At 38.0% G+C, this 18409-nt stretch overlaps 1 protein-coding gene across 13 annotated transcripts in view; it reads right to left on the bottom strand.

Moving 5' to 3' along the window:
- The window catches only part of LOC308272016 (transducin-like enhancer protein 4), a gene marked incomplete at both ends in the record, with an annotated part of 152038 nt that overhangs the window by 98061 nt on the left and 35568 nt on the right, over nt 1-18409 (bottom strand). For 11 of the 13 annotated variants that reach the window (XM_080708755.1, XM_080708754.1, XM_080708752.1 and 8 more), the window contains one exon: nt 16310-16372. The exons of the other annotated variants lie outside the window; for them this stretch is intronic. In XM_080708755.1, the coding sequence (XP_080564881.1) occupies nt 16310-16372 (63 nt within the window). The remainder of the gene's footprint in view (nt 1-16309; nt 16373-18409) is intronic. 13 annotated transcript variants of the gene reach the window in all.

The following is an 18409-nucleotide window of genomic DNA, read 5'->3' on the forward strand; positions in this document are numbered from 1 at the left end:
ATTTTTATATTTTCTTCTGGTATTTGTTAGATTCACATTTCTTTTGGAAATATAAAGAATGTTCATGTTTTAATTCTTATTGTGAGTACTGCATATTTCACAGAGGTCAATAATGAAAAACTTAAGTTTAAGGACAAGAAGTATTTCTTTTAAATTCAATAGAAAAACTAGCCGGGCATGGTGGCACACACTTGTAATCCCAGTACTTGGTAGGCTGAGACAGGTGGATCTCAGGTTCACGGACAGCTCAGCTACTTAGTGAGGCTCTCTGCAAATTAGTGAGACCTTGTTTCAAAAATTAAGACTAAAAATAGTGCCTGGGATGTAGCTCAGAGATAGAATGCTCCTGGGTTCCATTCCCAATACCACCAGAAGGAAAAAAAAAAAAAAATTAAACCCACAACTTTTAAGTTATTTTTCTTTAAAAAATCTAGGACCCTTAGTACAGAGAAATCCCTCTGCCCCCAGTTCAGTTCGAAAGAGAATGGGAAGAACTGCTATTAGTAATTTTTGTAGTACTAGAAAAATTAAGCAGTACAGAAGTCTCTGTAAGGGGGCACTCACTCACACCTGGACAGATACAAGTATCTCCAAAATGTAAATATTATTCCCAACTGAATTCACTTGAGCATTATAGTACCTACAAACTTAAATTCAATCTAAAATAGGTCACTCTGGACTACTTTCAACTAGATTTAGTGAATGATGAATCAAAGGGGCTGTACTATAAAATAAACACTCCTGTGTGGCGGGAAATGTCTTGTTTTGGTTTATCTTAATGGAGAAATTTAGCTAACCTCTTTCATGTATTTCAAGTCAACCTATAAGGCTGAACTATCATTCTGTTTAATACATACAAAAAGCTATCCATTAACAGTAGAATTCCTCTTGAACTACCTAGTTCCCATTCCGAAACCTCAAATATACATTTACTAAGATGAATTGGGGTGACTACAATTTCTACCTCTGGGTTATGTAGGAGGAGGACGGAGGTGATGTGGGAAAGGAAAGCTGCCTTAAACTACTTACCTACAATGTGATCTTTACTCTTAGTTTCCCGATTTACTAATAGAAAAGTGTAAAATACTGTATCGCTGAATTTTAAGCTTTTAATAGATTCTGATCGTTAAACTAAATCCTTCTGATTTTTTACACTATAGTTTCAGTCTCAAAACTTAAGAAACAACCCTATACTTTATAGTTACCACTGTCCATTCTCTTATTCTCTAATATGTGTAAATGAAATAATTCATTACTCTTTCTTTGAAAAGAGTGAAAATTCCTGTGAAATAACTAGAATAGTGACACAGTCAGTAAAATGGTCAGTAATAGTAATTTCTGCTTCCCCCCCCCCAAATAAACCTGATAGTATTAAGTACTTAACATGAGCCTCACAGAGAGCTCATGTTTATACCAAAGACAAGCTGGTTCTTAGAGTAGTGAAAAACGGCAATATGGAAAGCAGAGAAAATACTAAAAGCTAACTGTTTCCTCCTTTTATTTTCTGGCATTGAACAATGGCTGCTTAAAATCTGAAAGTAAAACAAAGGATCACATGTACACACTTCTAATGTACAGATTCGTGTACTCAGTTACTTGTCTTAAGTTTGAAATTCTTATTGTGCTATTTATCCATCTTACTGAGACTTTTCTACTTTATGTTAAGTATTAAAAAAAAACAGTTATATGAGACAAAGATAGGGGAAAGTACACCTACTAAAGGTCTCTATCATAAAGATTGTTTAACTACAGTTTCATCAACTGGATTTCTATCACTAAAATAGGCAAAGATACCATAGGCAGTAGAATTATCTTTGTGGCTCTGCACTATAATCAAGTACAATTTTTGAGAAAACCAAAAGGTCTTATCAATGAGCCAGAGGTTCTGGCATCACATACTTGTAAAGAAACTTGCTTAAAAGCCAAAAGTTGCCAGGCGTGGTGGCGCATGCTTGTAATCCCCGCGCTTGGGAGGCGGAGACAGGAGGATCGCACAGGTTCGAAGCCAGCCGCGCTGGTTTAAGAGACCCTGTTTCCAAATAAAAATATAAAATAGGTCTGGGAGTGTAGCCCGGAGGTAGAAGGGCTTCCAGGAACCCCAGTACCACCAAAAAAAAAAAAAAAAAAAAAAAAAGCCCAAAGTCATGATTCAGCTCCTCCTTTCTGATAGCAACAGCATCTGTATTTTACATGCAGGACAGAATTCTACTTCTCTATTTCTGCCTACAAGCCTATGAATCATACACTGTTTAAGGACCTTTTGAACAGAAGTTTCCTAAGGCAAACAATGCCTTTTACCTGTATGTCCTGAAAGCAACAGAAACACCTTGACACTGCTCATTCCACAGCACAATAAATATACCATACCACAGAGTAAAGAAGCACGTACCAGGTAATGGTAGGAAGAAGGGAAAAAAGATCACAGAAAAGAAAAATAAATACTTAAGTAAGAAGCCTGGAGTGATCCAGAGCCAGTTGTGGTAGAGTATGCCTATAAACCCCAGCACTTGGTAGGCTGATACAAGAGGATCAGGATTGCAGGTACCAGGACAGGTAGGCTGATACAGGAGGACCAGGATTACAGGTACCAAGACAACCTCAGCAAGTAGTGAGACCCTGATTCAAAATAATAAAAATGGAAATAGGGCTGAGGGTGTAGTTCACAGACAGTACATACCTGGTTTAGTCCCCAGTATCACCAAAAAACAAAGAAACAAACAAAAAAACTGACCCAGGAGGCATTTTTTCCTACCCTCAGATTTGAACAAAAGAGCTGACTCAGAAAATACATCATGTGTTTCAGATCTTCTTAGAACTCGGAAGGCTTTCCCATCATGTCTATCATCTCTTCTGCTTCTCTTCCCCTTCCCCATCTGTCCTCTCCTCCCATTCTACCCTCATTTCATTTCCTGCCCCACTTCCTGCTTATCCCTTCTGCCACCAAACCACATGTGGTAACAGCCACTCTGGCCCCAATCTGCAAAAGGTCCTATTGCCCTCTGTATAGCTCCCACTGATCACTGAGGCACAAGCTCCCTGCATGAACATCCAATGAGGACACATTAATATACCAAGGGTAGGGGTGTGTGTGTGCGTGTATGACCAAAGGTAGGGGTGTGTGTGTTTATGTGTGTGTGTGCAAGAGAAAGAGTGAGTGAGTGAGTGAGAGAGAGAGAGAGAGAGAGAGAGAGATAGATAGATAGATAGATATCTGGATTTTAAGGGGGGAAATTGCCCAATTAGTCTTTAAACTATTGTGATTTAAAAATGACAGGAATCAACTCAAGATGGATCAAAGACTTAGAAACTAGACCTGAGATGGTGAAGTTAGTAGAGGAGAGCATAGGTTCAACACTACAACATATTGGCACAGGCAGTAACTTTCTCAACAAAACCGCCAAAGCTCAGGAAATTAAAGCAAGAATAAACAAGTGGGATAGCATCAAACTAAAAAGTTTCTTCTCATCAAAGGAAACTATCAATAACCTAAAGAGGAAGCCTACAGAATGGGAAAGGATCTTTACCAGCCACCATTCTGATAGGAGGCTAATATCCAGAATATACAAAGAGCTCAAAAGACTCTACACTAGCAAAACAAACAACCCAATCAAGAAATGGGCAAATGAACTAAATAGACACTTCACAAAAGAAGAGATACAAAGGGCCAATAGATACATGAAAAGATGTTCTTCATCACTGGCCATCAGGGAGATGCAAATCAAAAACTGAGATTCCATCTAACCCCAGTCAGAGTGGCAAGCATAAAGAAATCAAACAACAACAAATGCTGGCGAGGATGTGGGGAAAGAGGAACTCTTTTACACTGTTGGTGGGAGTGAAAACTAGTTCAACCACTATGGAGATCTGTGTGGAGATTCCTAAGAAAGGTGGGACTAGATCCACCATATGATCCAGCTATACCACTCCTGGGTATCTTTCCAAAAGGGTTGAATTCAGAGAACTACAGCTACATATGCATACATATGTTCATAGCAGCACAATTTGTAATAGCCAAAATATGGAACCAACCCAGATCTCCATCAACAGATGAATGGATAGCAAAACTATGGGAAATACACACAATGGAATTCTATTCAGCCATAAAGAAGAACAAAATTATATCATTTGCAAGAAGATGGAAAGCCCTGGAGAACATTATGTTAAGTGAGATCAGCCAAGCACAGAAGGAAAAGGTACATATGTTTCCTCTAATATGCCCAAACTAGGAAACACAAAGGATACCAGTGGGACTCCAGATAATGGAGGGCAAATACCAGCAAAGTTTGAATGGAAAGATAGGAGAGGAGGAAGGCTGATCTTGATTAATGAGGGTCTACATCTGAACATGTGTAAAATTATGAATAAGACATGGTTAACCTGGACAACCATTGGTGGGAGGGGGGAAGGGAAAACGGGGGCGGGGGGGCATCAAATATAGTTTAAATGTATACTATTTATGTTCAATTAAAAAATTGTTAAAAAAATAAAATAAAATAAAAATGAGATTATGGGTCAAGTATGGTGTTGCACGCTCATAATCCCAGTATTTGGGAGGGTGAGACAGGAAAACAGTGGTTCGCAGCCAACCTCAGTTACTTAGTGAGATCCCTTGCAACTCAGTGAGACCCTGTTTCAAAATAAAGAATAATCAGGCTGGGGATGCTGCTCGGAGGTAGAATGTTCCTGGGTTCCATCTCCAGTACCACCAAAAAAAAAAAAAAAGAGAGAGAGAGAGAGAGATTATGGTGAAATTTACATAACTTCATAAATTTGCTGTAAATTGCTGAATTATATACAAGATGAGTGAATTTTGTGATGTGTAAATTAGATCTCAAGAAAATTTATTTTTTTACAAATAACGTAATTAAAGGAATTCAAACATGCCTGTGGTGGGGGAGGGAACCAGTAAAATAAATTCTGTAGACACAATCACTCTCTTACTTTCTCATCATAAAATAATTTTATCATTCATTCAAAATAACTATTAAATTTTTATACAAGAAAGATTAAAGCAATGTAAGGCATGATAATCCAACAAAAACTAAACTATAGAATTTTTTTAAAATCCTCCTTTTGACAGACAGATTGAACAAAGAAGCTGTAAAAGCAGAGATAGAGCCAGGTGTGGGGGTACACGCTTATAATCCCAGCATTCCAGAGGCTGAGACCGGAGGATTGTGGTTCACGGACAGCCTCAGCTACTTATTGAGGCCCTCCATAAGTTAGTGAGACCCTGTTTCAAAATAAAGAATAAAAAATAAGGCGGGGGTGTAACTCAGCGGTTGAATGCCCCTGGGTTCCATTCCCAGACCTGCAAATAAATAAATAAATAATAGAAAAGCAGAGATACAAAATTAACTAGGCTAGGCTGCAGATAGAGGGGGGTGGGGGCGTGTGTATGAGTGTATTGGGGAATGAACCTAGGGGCATTCTACTTCCAAGCTACACCCCCAGCCCTATTTTTATTTGAAACAGGTCTCACTAAGTTGCTGATGCTGGTGATGAACAATCCTGTCTCAGCCTCCCAAGTACTGGGATTACAAGCGTGCTCCACCACGGCTGCTGAACTAGGTTTCTTATAGCAACATTAGTTAACATTTCCCATCACATGAAGATGGAAAAGACACACCAGCCCTGTTTCTTGTTGAACTCACCTACATAGAGCATAGCTTGTAACACAAGAATGCATGTTATAAAATACTAAGAAATGTTTTAAGAAGGAATGGCCAGCATACTCCTTTGGCATCAGGAAAGCCTTTGGATTTTATTCACTCAAATATACACCCATGTCTACCACAATGCCACAGGCACTGAGATTAGAATGATTGACAAAATGGGGCTTAGTCCTTGATCTCATAGTTTAAATCCTATCATGGTTAACAGTCAAGTGAATTAAGGTACTTAAAATGTTCTATAATTATAACTGGAAGACAATTTCCATATGAAAATTATAGGATACTATGCAATCATTTATCCAGTAAATATCTTAATCTAATCTTGAGGCTAGGAGAATATTCCCTGAGGAAGCTGACCTGACAACTGAGGCCCAAAGACTTTGTAAAAGTTCTGTGGATAAAGAATGAGAAAAGAATTTCAGGAAGAAAGAAGAGACTGGGTAAGGTCCTGGAAGAACACAGCTTGCCTCTCTCAAGGAAAAGAATGGGTTATCTTTGTAGCTGGAGGAGAACAAGACAGACACAGATGGGAAGGCAGGAGAGGATAGGATTTTGTAGGATCTTCGGTAGATTCATAAGAGATCCACAAAAACAAAAACAAAAACAAAGGTAAACACATAAAACATATGAGTATGGAGGGCCATACTCTTCATAACTATGTTTCAGTGGGAAATGGAATCTGAGATGATGGTAAGCCAAACAGTGAAATGCACTTCATACTGGTAAGAAATGAGACATTATTAAAATTTTCTAAGCAGCTGCATTCATTAAGATGGATCTGAGAAGACTAAGAAAACTAGAGCATGGAGGTAAACCAGAATGAAGTAGAACAGTTAAGAGAAAGATAATACAATATTCTTGAGTGCAAGATACTTGGGTCTAAACTTGTACCAAATACCCTTCCCACTAATAGGAACCACTGCTTCATGTGCATAAAAAACTCGTTTACAGAAACTCAGAACTGGAGAGGGTCTTCGAGATCATGCAACACAGATGAGAGTAGTTCCCCAGACACTGTTAACAACCAACCGGCAAAAGACTGTTTATATTTCCAAATGCACACACACTTCCAAATGCTATCAGGGATATGGGGGGTTGGGATGGTACAGCTGCAGTAACAACTACAGACTAAAGCTACTTAACTCTATCCAGAGGATGAATCTCCTCTGTCACATTCTAACCAGTTGTCAGTCAATATCTGCTAGAACACCTCTGATGGAAAAGAACATACTACACCTTATGGACAAACTTCCCCCATTTGGGGTTGAACCCTAGCACTGAAATGAAATCTAGCTCCCCCTAACTTCTTCCCACTGAAGCTGGTTTTCTGTCTCTAAATTCTCCTCCATATAATTGACACCCCAGTATTTGAAAATAGTAGAATGCATGTTTTCAGTTTCCTTTCTTCCAGGTTAAATATTCTCAGGACATTCAACAACTTCTCCATGTCAGTTTCCTTCCAGCTACTGTCCTGGTGGTATTCAATTTGATTAGAACACAATACTCCAGGTACTGCTGAGCAGGTCAAATCCAAGTGAAGTCAGACTAAAGTCCAACTATGACTTCTTCAGCAACTCTTCAGTTTATTGACACATATCAGATTTAAATTTAGTCCAAACTCCCAAGTCAGCCTGTTCTAGATTGTATTCCAAAACATGTTAGTCTCGAAAAATTAGGTATTGTGTGCGCGTGCGCGCGCGCGCACACACACACACACACACACACACACACACACACGATTAATTTAGCAAATACTTGGTCAACTGCAGGACTTCTGAGGGCTAAAAAATTCAGAGAGAAAGAATATGATATATGCAGGGATTTCTAAACAATTTTGAATGTGGAACATAAGACAAATGCTCTTTAGAAGCACACTTTAAGAAATACACTGCCCAAATTTTTTCCCTAACCACTTATTTAGATTTGCCTACTCCACTCTTGCAGGGAGAAAGTATTCTTCACTGATATGCCTAATAAATTATACCAGGTTAGTGCTATCTAACAGAACTTTATGCAATGTTTGAAGTGTTCTGCACTTGTGCTAATATTATGGCAGCCACCAGCCACGTAGAGATGTACAATGACCACTTGTAATGTGGATAGTATGACTGAAAAAAGTGAATTTTTCATTGCATTTCCAATTTTTTTTTTTTTTTTTGCAGTACTGGAGATGGAACCCAGGGGCATTCTACCTCCAAACTACACCCCCAGCCCTATTTTTTATTCTTTATTTTAAAACAGGGTCTCACTGAGTTGCAAAGAGCCTCACTAAGTAACTGAGGCTGGCCGCAAACCGTAATCCTCCTGTCTCAGCCTCCCGAATGCTGGGATTACAAGTGTATGCCACCACACCCACCTGTGTTTTCAATTTTATTTAAATATACACAGCCACTACTATATTGGATATGTAGCTCTACTTGATCAAAGTGCTTCAAAGTTTAGCTCCAACTGTAATAATAATCCAATCATTACCTAATTGAAAGTCAAAGAAATGAGTCACTTTCTCAAACACACATTAGTTACTGACACATGTGCAGGTAACAGTAGGCATTGCTGCTTTTGAACAGAGGGCCAAGATTAAATCTATAGGAAAATGAGTTCTACCTCTGAGAATCATCTTTCACTCCCTGAAGTCAAGTACATAATACCACCACAGCAATCCTACCAAACAGTCAACTGTTGCTAAAATGGATGGTTAGGTAAAGCAAGACAATTAGTTAACCATCAAACATAAGACAGAATTATGTTCTCTAATGGCTCATTTAGTATTATAGGAGGCAATAACTATTTTAAATGAAAGGTTACCTATGCTTCCATCTAATTCAGAAATCTGGATCAAACCATCTGTTAGGACATACTTTCAGTATATGGGAACCTCATAACACATTACCAAGTCTGATGAAGTGGCTCCAACTAGCTGGTGCCTTGTGTAGGCTGTTAGTACTTCATAAATGTTCTTTGAAGATCATCTTAGGGGTGTCACTTCATGCTTAACAGGAGATCTCTGGTGATTTCAACAAGCTCACCTACATCATACTACATTATACAAGCCATTGATTCCTCACAAAGTTAACAAGCAATGAGTAGAGTTAACTTGGTACCATTAAGAGGCCATAATACTGCCACCAGTGCATGTAACCACTGTATTTTGTTCATTTCCTCCCTAAGGCACAATATGAAAGGGACATCACATTTTTCAACTTCTGTTTCACAATTTTTCTATACATGCAAAATGTGGTTTAAAAAATTCAGTACCATATTAATCCAAGTGACCAAACAAATAGCATATAAGATTACTCCTATCTCATAAGTATCTCACATCATATAAGATTACTCATATCTCAGGGGATTGGGTTTGTTTCCCATCACATTGGGAGGACCAAATTTATAACATGTATCATCTGATGTGACTAGCTACTGAACTGTAATACAAATAAACTCTTATCACTAGTATGTAATTGTGTATTTACATTGCAATGTCAGTGCCCAAATCTATATAGAAATCAGGGAAAACATATTACTTGATTTTACATTAAAAAAAAATAACAGGGCAACAAAACACAAGTTCTAAATTAAAATTTAATTTGTACAAGAAAGCATTCAGGTTGGAATGTTAATTTTTCATTAGCATAAAAGGCCAATTTTTTCTTTTTTCTCCTAATTTCCTAATGAGCAGAGATCTTTTATTAAATGTTATGAAAAGATTAATTTTAATTGTAAAACCAATTTTTTATTTAAAATAACAAACACATGGAAAAAAACACTGTTTTCTTGTAACCTCAAGCCCCCATGCTCTCTGTGCCCACGCTCACTGCGAGGACTCCCCTACAGGGCTTCTTCAACCAGCCCGAGTGACAATAGAATAACAGAAAGGATACAGAAGGAAGCAGATGTCCAGCCTCCTTGGTACTAAGTGACTACAAACAACTTGTAACTATCTGTTGATGACTAAAAATGAAGGCCATTTCTCCAAAGGTAGCAAGGATCATGGTTAAGAATTAAGAAGCCACTGTCTTAAGAAACCATCTTCTATTCTTTCACTCTTTCCAGTAAGATTCACACATTTCAGTACTTCAGACTGTGGTTTAGAAATGATTTGTGGTCCCAACCACTAAAATGGATCAACTTTAACTCTATAAAACAATAACTTTAGCTAATTTTTCTGAGATATCTTAAAACTCTACAAAACCAAGAATGACCAATCCAATGTATCATTTATTATTTCTTTTTTTTTTGGGGGGGGGGCGGGTCTGGGGATGGAACTCAGAGGCATTTTACCTCCGAGCTACACCCCCTGCCCAATTTTTTATTCTTTATTTTGAAATAGAATCTTACTGAGTTGCGGAGGGCCTCCCTAAGTAGCTGAGGCTGTCTACAAACTGCAATCTTCCAGTCTCAGCCTCGCAAATACTGGGATCACAAGCCACCACGCCTGGCTTCATTTATGATTTCTTGAGGAGGGAAAATGTCAAAAACTCTGATCCTACTGTTTCTATTTCAGGAACAGTATATACTTACAAACAAGCATACATGAGGAAAGAAAGATCTCATATACAAAGATATTTCATTTTAACTTTTCTATCAACTAGCATTTTCCTGCCAGCAAGTCTACTACATAATATGGCAGACCATGCATCATTTATCATAATCCATATTTCAATTGAAATGTGTCTTTAAGAATCTTGGTATGCTCTTTAAAAAAAAAATGGGCACCTACTTCCACAGTTATGGGCCCTGTGGGTTGTTTAGATAGCCCGCAGCACCCATAGCTGTTGATGTGGTTTCCTTTCCATCCTCTGAGAATGTGTGAATGATAAACAATACCTAATGAGTGCCTCTTCTCCAAGATTTGTACTGCAGGACTTCTATATTAAGAACTACGCATTATCTTACACATTAGGTGAAAGAATAAAATATGTGTTGTGCTAATTAGTCAGAGAGAGTATTTGTCATGTCAGGACACACAATTGGCAATGATAATAGCCATTATTTTAATTTTGTGCATAGTAGTATGTCTATCAGAAGTTGTCCTCTAATACTCCTTTCTTTAGTATAAATGTTGGGTGGATGTAATGGTCATATGGAGGTAAGACTACATTTCCATTTTTCTTTGCAGCTAGCTTAGGGCAGACAACTGGATGCTGGACACTGCAGAATGGGCATAAAATCTAAGTGTCTTCCACATCATACCCTTAAAATGAAAGAAATATGTCCTCTCCTTTATCCTTCCTGCTGACTAGGGGCAGGGCAGGATGGTCTTTGGGATGATGAACATCAACATAGAAAGAACATCAGTTCACAACATACTAAAGTACCAAATCAACCACAGCTGCTTCTAGGCCAACTGCTATGAGAAAGAAAACAGCTATTATCTTGACTAAACCACTGGTCATTTGATCACTGCTAAAGTAGCCAAATATCCAGCTAAGTCTTTACATTATCATCAATCCTCATATAACAACCGTTTTGTACAGGTAGCCCATTATATGGATAAAGAAACTGTAACCCAGTAAAGCTAAGTATTTTGCTCAACATTATAAAGAAATCAAGTGGCTGAGCCAGGATTAGGTTCTCATCACACTGCCTCTCACATAAATTGCAATTCCAATGAGCTCTGCTTCTGATTATGAGAATAACAAATTTCTCAAAAACAGAACTGTACACTGAGGAGAAAATTTTCAATACTCACATTTTGACCTACAGCCTATTAGGAGTTTGAAATTCTCAAAGGTCTTAGAAACTATTACCATGAAACATACATACCCTACCTGTCTCAACACAGACTCATAAGAATACCCAAAACACAACTGTCCTCCAAATCAGGAGAGTGGCACAGATATAACAATTTAATAGGTTAAGAAAATGCTGACCTATCAAAAAATTAACTCCATTCCTTCTGAGAGATAAACTGTGCAGAGCTAAGTGCCCACTGCTGGAGCTGCAAGGCCTAGCAAACTCCACAGGAAGAATGCCAGTCAGCTCATTCTGAAATATTACCTTGAGCTCTTCCCAGTTTTTACTAAGTTCTTTCTCTCCAAATGTCTTAGGACCAAAAATAACCTGGAATAGAATCCATTTCCCTGAAAGTAAAATAGGAAAAGGAGGGGGAAAAAAGAGGGCATTTACTATGCCGGGTACATTACATTTTAATACATACAATACACATTATAAAGATAGAGTTATTCTCACTTTATAGGAATGCTAAGGCTAAGAGATCAACTTCCCCAATACACTGTTCAGTAAAAAAAAAGACAGAGCTGGTCCAATTCCAAATCAGCAGAAATGTTGCCAGGGTGTAACATCAACATTATAGGTTTGTTCCTGGAAAGGGGCGGGGGGTAGATGCCACACATTTATTGGCATCCTCCAACTTTACTGTGAACCCAAAAGGACTAAGGGTCTATATACTATATCCTGAAATTGCTGAGGGAAAAAATAAAAAAACAACTGTAATATTCAGCTCTGAACTCTTAGACCTTCAGAGCCCTCAGGTCAGTTTTAATGTGTATGCTTTTCCTCTCTAAGAAGGACATGAAAGAGGAAGATAACCAATTCACATTCTTCCAAAATGCAGTGATTAAAATGAAGAGGGAGGGAGGGCTAATTCCAGGTTCCCCAAGAAGAAAACTGAGAGCTTTTGTTTCCACTGCCACCGTCAGCACTACTACTAGTCAAAGGCAGGAGGTGTTTACCATGTGCTAAATTGCCCAGGTATAATCCCAAATAATCCTCAAGGCCAATAGAGTAATCCCATGCTATTATTTACTACATCCTACAGATGAGGAAACTGAGGCTTAGCGAGGCAAATCACTTGGCTACAGGTCACTTAGCTTAGCTTGGCTAGACTAAGTTGTGGATTTTAAACAGAAAGACCAGATGTGACTACTGTCATCAGCCTGGTATTTCTTGTTTATGGAACTGCCAACTTGAAGTTGATTATTCATAGTCGTTCTACAAATGAGACCCAATTTGGTAGAGAGAAGAGCTTCCCACACTTAGTAATTTGAAATGTGTCTTTTAAAGAAAAAAAAAAAAATAAGGTAAGAGAATATAGATGAGTGTGACCCATTCCTAACAGCTAAGAGTAAGCAGAACAACTTTAGACCGGGCTTACAAGTTTTCTATAAATTCTGATATTAGGGATACAGTGAAATTCTAAGAACTCTAAGTGATGGTTACGCACTTTAATAACAAGAACTGATACTATCTTTGTCTGATGCCTAATTGTATGTTAGAGCAACAGAATATCATTAAAATATATATTGGCAGCCAGGCATGGTGGCACATACTTGTAATCCTAGCATTTGGGAGGCTGAGACAGGAGGATCGTGGTTCGCGGACAGCCTCAGCTACTTAGTGAGGCCCTTTGCAACTCAGTGAGACCCTGTTTCAAAATAAAGAATAAAAAAATAAGGCTGGGGGTGTAGCTCAGAGAGAGAATGCCCCCTGGGTCCCATCCCCAGTACTACAAATAAATAAATAAATAAATATATATATATATATATATATATATGTTATATATACATTACATATATTATATATATGCTATAATTCTAGAGAAATGTTTTACTGAAACCCAATAGAAAATAACGTTTTCTATGGTCTTTATATAAGACACACTTCAGTCAACTACTTTTATTGTGTGTGGCACTAAAGATTGAACTTGGGGGCCTTCTACTCCCAAGCTATACTTCCAGCCCTATTTTTACTTTGAAACAGGGTCTCGCTAGATTTCTGAGCATCTCACTACTTGCTGAGGCTGTCCTCAAACCTGTGATCCTCCTGTCTCAGCCTCTCAAGTACTGGGATTACAAGCATGTGCCACTATGCCTGACTCAGTCAACTACTTTTGAGCTACAATTATATAACTCATTTCTAAAGAAGTCTTACAAAACTTAGTCTTAAAACCAAGTTTGTCATTCATTACACACATACACACATACGTTTGAAAAAGTTATATATAAACAGTATTAAGCAGGGAAATCAATCTCCATATAGGGGCTATATTACAAACAGATATCATCTAGATATATATATATATATTTACCTCTTATTTCTGTGAAACTCCAAAAAGCCTTATTTTTACACACTCAAAATCCCTGCAATTGTCCTGTCGCTTTTACACTGTCCAGTAGCTTATGCACTAGTCTTCAGGGAATGTTTTCCTTTTTTTCCAAATAGATCATTTAATTTTAAAATAAAAACATTTTAAAATAAACTCTAATGCCACAGCTGCTGTTCTGGCAGGGAAACTGTCACACAGAGAGCCAGTGTTAAAAGATCAGATTAAGAGCCCTCAGTCCTGGCACCGAGTGATGCCGCAGCCATGCAAGAGTGATTTTCCATGCCTCTGAAGAGACAGGAAATAGAATTCATCTTCCTCTAATAACCTGCCTCCTCCCCTCCCTCCAGATTACAGTCCATCTGGCCTCGGGGAAGAAGCAACGAGTCTGATGCTCACAGAATGCTCTGAAAAGGAAACAGGGTGGACAATGTTCAGTCACAAAACATAATAGAGAAGCCTTGATGTGATGGGCACTAACACACTGGTGGCCCACACAGTAAAAGATATGCATGTATCTTAGAAAGCTAGAAAAATATAAAATTAAATACAAAGCAAAAAGAAGAAAAGATAGGTACACAAGTAGGATTTAGGAAACCCTGATATAAGTCATTGTATGTAAATCAAGGATTTCAACCAAGAAATGTCAAAGCATTAGGGAAATAAATAGTTAAATGGTAAAAATAGGATGCCTAGTCAACCTGTCTAAAGTAGAAGAAAAGGAGCTGCCAATATTTCCCTGCAGCTTTCCTCTATGGGTACAGCTTCCTTAGCCAATTAATTCCAGTCCAGTCTTGCTTAGCACTAGTACCATTACACATTCGGTTCCTACTGGGCCTGCTCACACAAACAACATACCTCATGAGAAAGCCACTATTGGCAACACAGCTCCACCAATACTCAAGACCTCTTTCTACTTCTGAACATAATCCACAGAACCTATAGAAATGCCACGGGAACAAAGCTGTCCACGTAATTATATATAGGGTTTGTACCTGCATAAAACCAAAAGTCTAACAGCACCCCCCAGGATAATTCCAACTCTTCCCTGCTACCTTGGGGTCTAATATCCCATCCTGATTATGGCTGTGACTCAGTCACACAATCTCCCCATTCTCTAGCTCCATAAAGCAGAGCTGCTTCAAATAAGAAATACACACTGGTTTAGATCTGGTAAAGTGTAGCCAGGCTTCTTAAAGAAATGCAAACATGCCCCCTGACCCTGCTTATTCACCAGCAAGCCATCTAACTCAGTTACAAGCAAATCCTAAGGAAAAAATATGTAAATGAGAATATGGCTGGTGGTGGTTTTGTGGTCACAGCAGAAAGTGAGGAAAACGATACACTTTCTTTTTTGTGATCTAGAAAAGCACGCAAATTAAGGAGGTTAGTCAAGTTTGTGAGTTCATACAAGTGTGTTATTTCCCAATATGTGCCCAATTAAAATAATTAATTAATACCCAAGGTTACTCAAGTCTAACAGTGCAGATCAAATAAGAAGTCACAGACAGCAAATTGTATATTAAACATACACATGTATACTCAAATACTGGCTGCATACTAATGCTAACATCAGCACAAGCCCAGTGGCGGGCAGGTGGATGAACAGCTGTCTGGAAAAGCAGCAACACAACATATGACCAAAATAAAAAGGCAGAGGTAAGTGCCTCAAAGCGTTCTCCACCTCCAACACCAAACACGGCAGCTGTAAGCCATGCACATGTTCCATCAGTGATCGTTCTTCCTTTTTACAGCTGATCTTACTGGAGCAAATGAAGGATTCAGTAATCCAAAAGGAAAAATTCTCTTCTCTTTCCAGTACTCTCACCCAGACTGTGCAAGTACCAAAAGCAAGCAAGCAAAGGGGGCGAGGGCAATGAAGCCACCAGGCCCCACAAATGCACCTTTCCTCATTCCAACCTGTGTGCACTTGTTGACAGTGAACATTTCTCCTAGAAATAAGGAGCAAGACAAAACCAGTGAGCCACATTCCAGGCCTTGGCAATGTTTGAAGGCCCCTGTCAACAAAGCCTAATTTTGAGAAAAGTGGTACTCAGAGAAATTACTTCATCTTGTGTTGTCTTTTCCCAAATGCACAATTTAAGGACTTAGGTAAGAGTAAGTACTTTTTTTTTTTTTTTAAGCAGCTAACCAAAAGTTACATTAAGTGTGTTTACTATATAAGGTGTTCTATCCAATACGTCTTCTACAGACTCATGCTTAGTGACAGAAGTGTGGAAGGAGCTCTCTTGTCTTTCTAGCAATTTTTCAATCCCCCCCTTATTAGATGTCATTATGATAAATAGATATAATTTTGAGCAACACTACATCACATAATGACAGCAAAATATTTTAACAATTGAATTTTACTTGGCACATTAGAAAATACTGCATTATATAAACACATTTAAATTATATTCTGCTGGATGTTGATAATGTATAGAAGTTGGACTGAAATGTGAAAAACAAACACTAACAGATTAGCAATACCAGAGTCAGTTTGGTAATTCCTTTTCTGCAAAATCACTAAAGTGGCATCTTCTAGCCCAACACCTGAAATTAACTATCTTACCTCTTGGGACAGGAAAGGAATGACTTGTGCACAGATAGCATTCAGCCTCTTGACAATCTCCGCCTGTTAAAGGAAAAAAAAAAAAAAAACAGGAGAAGAAAGCAATAAAGAGAACAGTCAGCTAATTAGAGATTCCCAAAATATTAACAGGATAATATTAAAACACACTTTATATTCTGGCCGCTGTATTTCCTAAGGAAGAAAAAAATCTATCTCATCAGCAAAAGGAGGCAGTGACAACAGTGCCACATTAATAGCACAATTATTATCCAGCACACATCCTAAAGAGTTAACCTTCAAGCACCATGGTAATATAAAAAGAAATTTAATTTGCATGACTAGAAATCAATTTTCAAAAGTCCTTTATCAGGACCCTTGCCCATTTTGATGTTGTTTTTCATAAAACCCAGTCTTTAGGAATGCCAATGACAAACATATATTCTTCTCTATATCCTAATCCTGTTTCATTTTACTAACTCACTGGATTTCTGATTGTGGCCTTTGCTTTAAACATTGGCGCTGGGATTTTACACTTAAAACCACTTAAAGAATAACATCCAGTCAACCAAGTATGCTGATTGATTAATTCAGATTCTTAGTTCTAAGTTGTAGAGGAATGGGATGTTTTCGATCGTAAAAGTTTCTAAATGTGTCTTACAGTGATTTTTGGTATGTAGAAGTTTGGAACATGCTGAAATCTTACTATACTTAGCAGTAAGCAACCTGAGTGTATCTAGAGACTCTCCTTGGGACCCTTATCTTTCTTATTATAGACCTGAGAAAAGTCCCAAAAATGTCAGATAACAGAATTTATTCTCTAATACTTTTTGGAAGTAAAAACATCTCACCAATAGTATACAACAAAAAATTTAAAAATAGAAAAAAAGAAAATGCCACCACTACATGTATACTTTGAAAAGCTACCCAGAGTTTTACTGATAGTCATCCTAATTTGTATTTTCAGATGGTATGTTATATTCTTTGTGATAAAGACACACGTAGCATTTCATATACATATACATATACGTGTGTGTGTGTGTGTGTGTGTGTGTGTGTGTGTGTACACACACACACACAAAATAGCTTACACTTTAATGGTGGGGTGGAGGAAGGAAGGGTAAGAAGCGTTAAAAGGCAGAAAACATAAAGCAATTACTATTACTGAGACAGTCTTTTAAAAATTCCATCCAGGGTCAGTCCCCTCATTCTTTAAGAGGGCAAAAAAATCTCCTTTTCTTGCAAAGTCATTACCAGAAAGACAGCGACACTACTGTGCAATCTAGGCATTCTTCTTTCATTAGCAACCCTTTTGACTTTGTAGCTATGCAATCTTTTAAATCAGCTCCTTAAAAACTTTGCCAGCCAACAGAAAACACAAATTCACCATGAAGTTTCAAACCTAAGCTTTCCATTCCTGCCTATATTCTTAATAAAACGGACAAAAACCCAGCTCCAATAAGCAACACTGAATAAGGACCCAACTGTGCTGACCTGATTTAATTTACTGCACTGGCCCCATGGAGCATTTAGCCATCCTTTAAGAATGCTTAAACTTCCATGAAAAGATGCAAATCTTTTCATGGAATCACCAAATCACTCTCCACCTGTACGAACATACCACAGTGGTTATGGGGTGAAATTCCAGGGTGCCTTAAAAAAATAGAGTAGCATTCAGGAGGCTGAAAGCACTGTGTCTCAAAGGCATTTGGCTGTTAAGATTTTTTCAGGGAGAGGTGGAGGGGGAGAGAATAAAAGATAATGAGACACTTTGGGGCAGACCAAACTGATGAATCTAATGCTTAGAACCATCTGCCAAGCATATTTTCCTCATTATGTTGTTTACATAAATAAAATAGTCCCTTGCTAGGAGGGTTGAAAAATGTGTGGGCACATAAGCAAATTGAGTTCTTCAGTTTGCCTACATAACTTAGGCAATAAAAACTTCTCAGAAAACTCACTCAGCTTGGCAAAGAAAAGGCCAAAAAGGTATTTGGTTCCTTAATTTTGGACCTAAGCTATTTTTAAGTTTGAGCAACTACTTGAAGAAAAAAGTCTGCATTTTTTAAAAAACAAATGCAAAATGAAGAAAAGACTACTAAA

The sequence above is a fragment of the Muscardinus avellanarius genome, assembly GCF_963383645.1.
Source record: "Muscardinus avellanarius genome assembly, chromosome: 13".
Lineage (NCBI taxonomy): Eukaryota > Metazoa > Chordata > Mammalia > Rodentia > Gliridae > Muscardinus > Muscardinus avellanarius.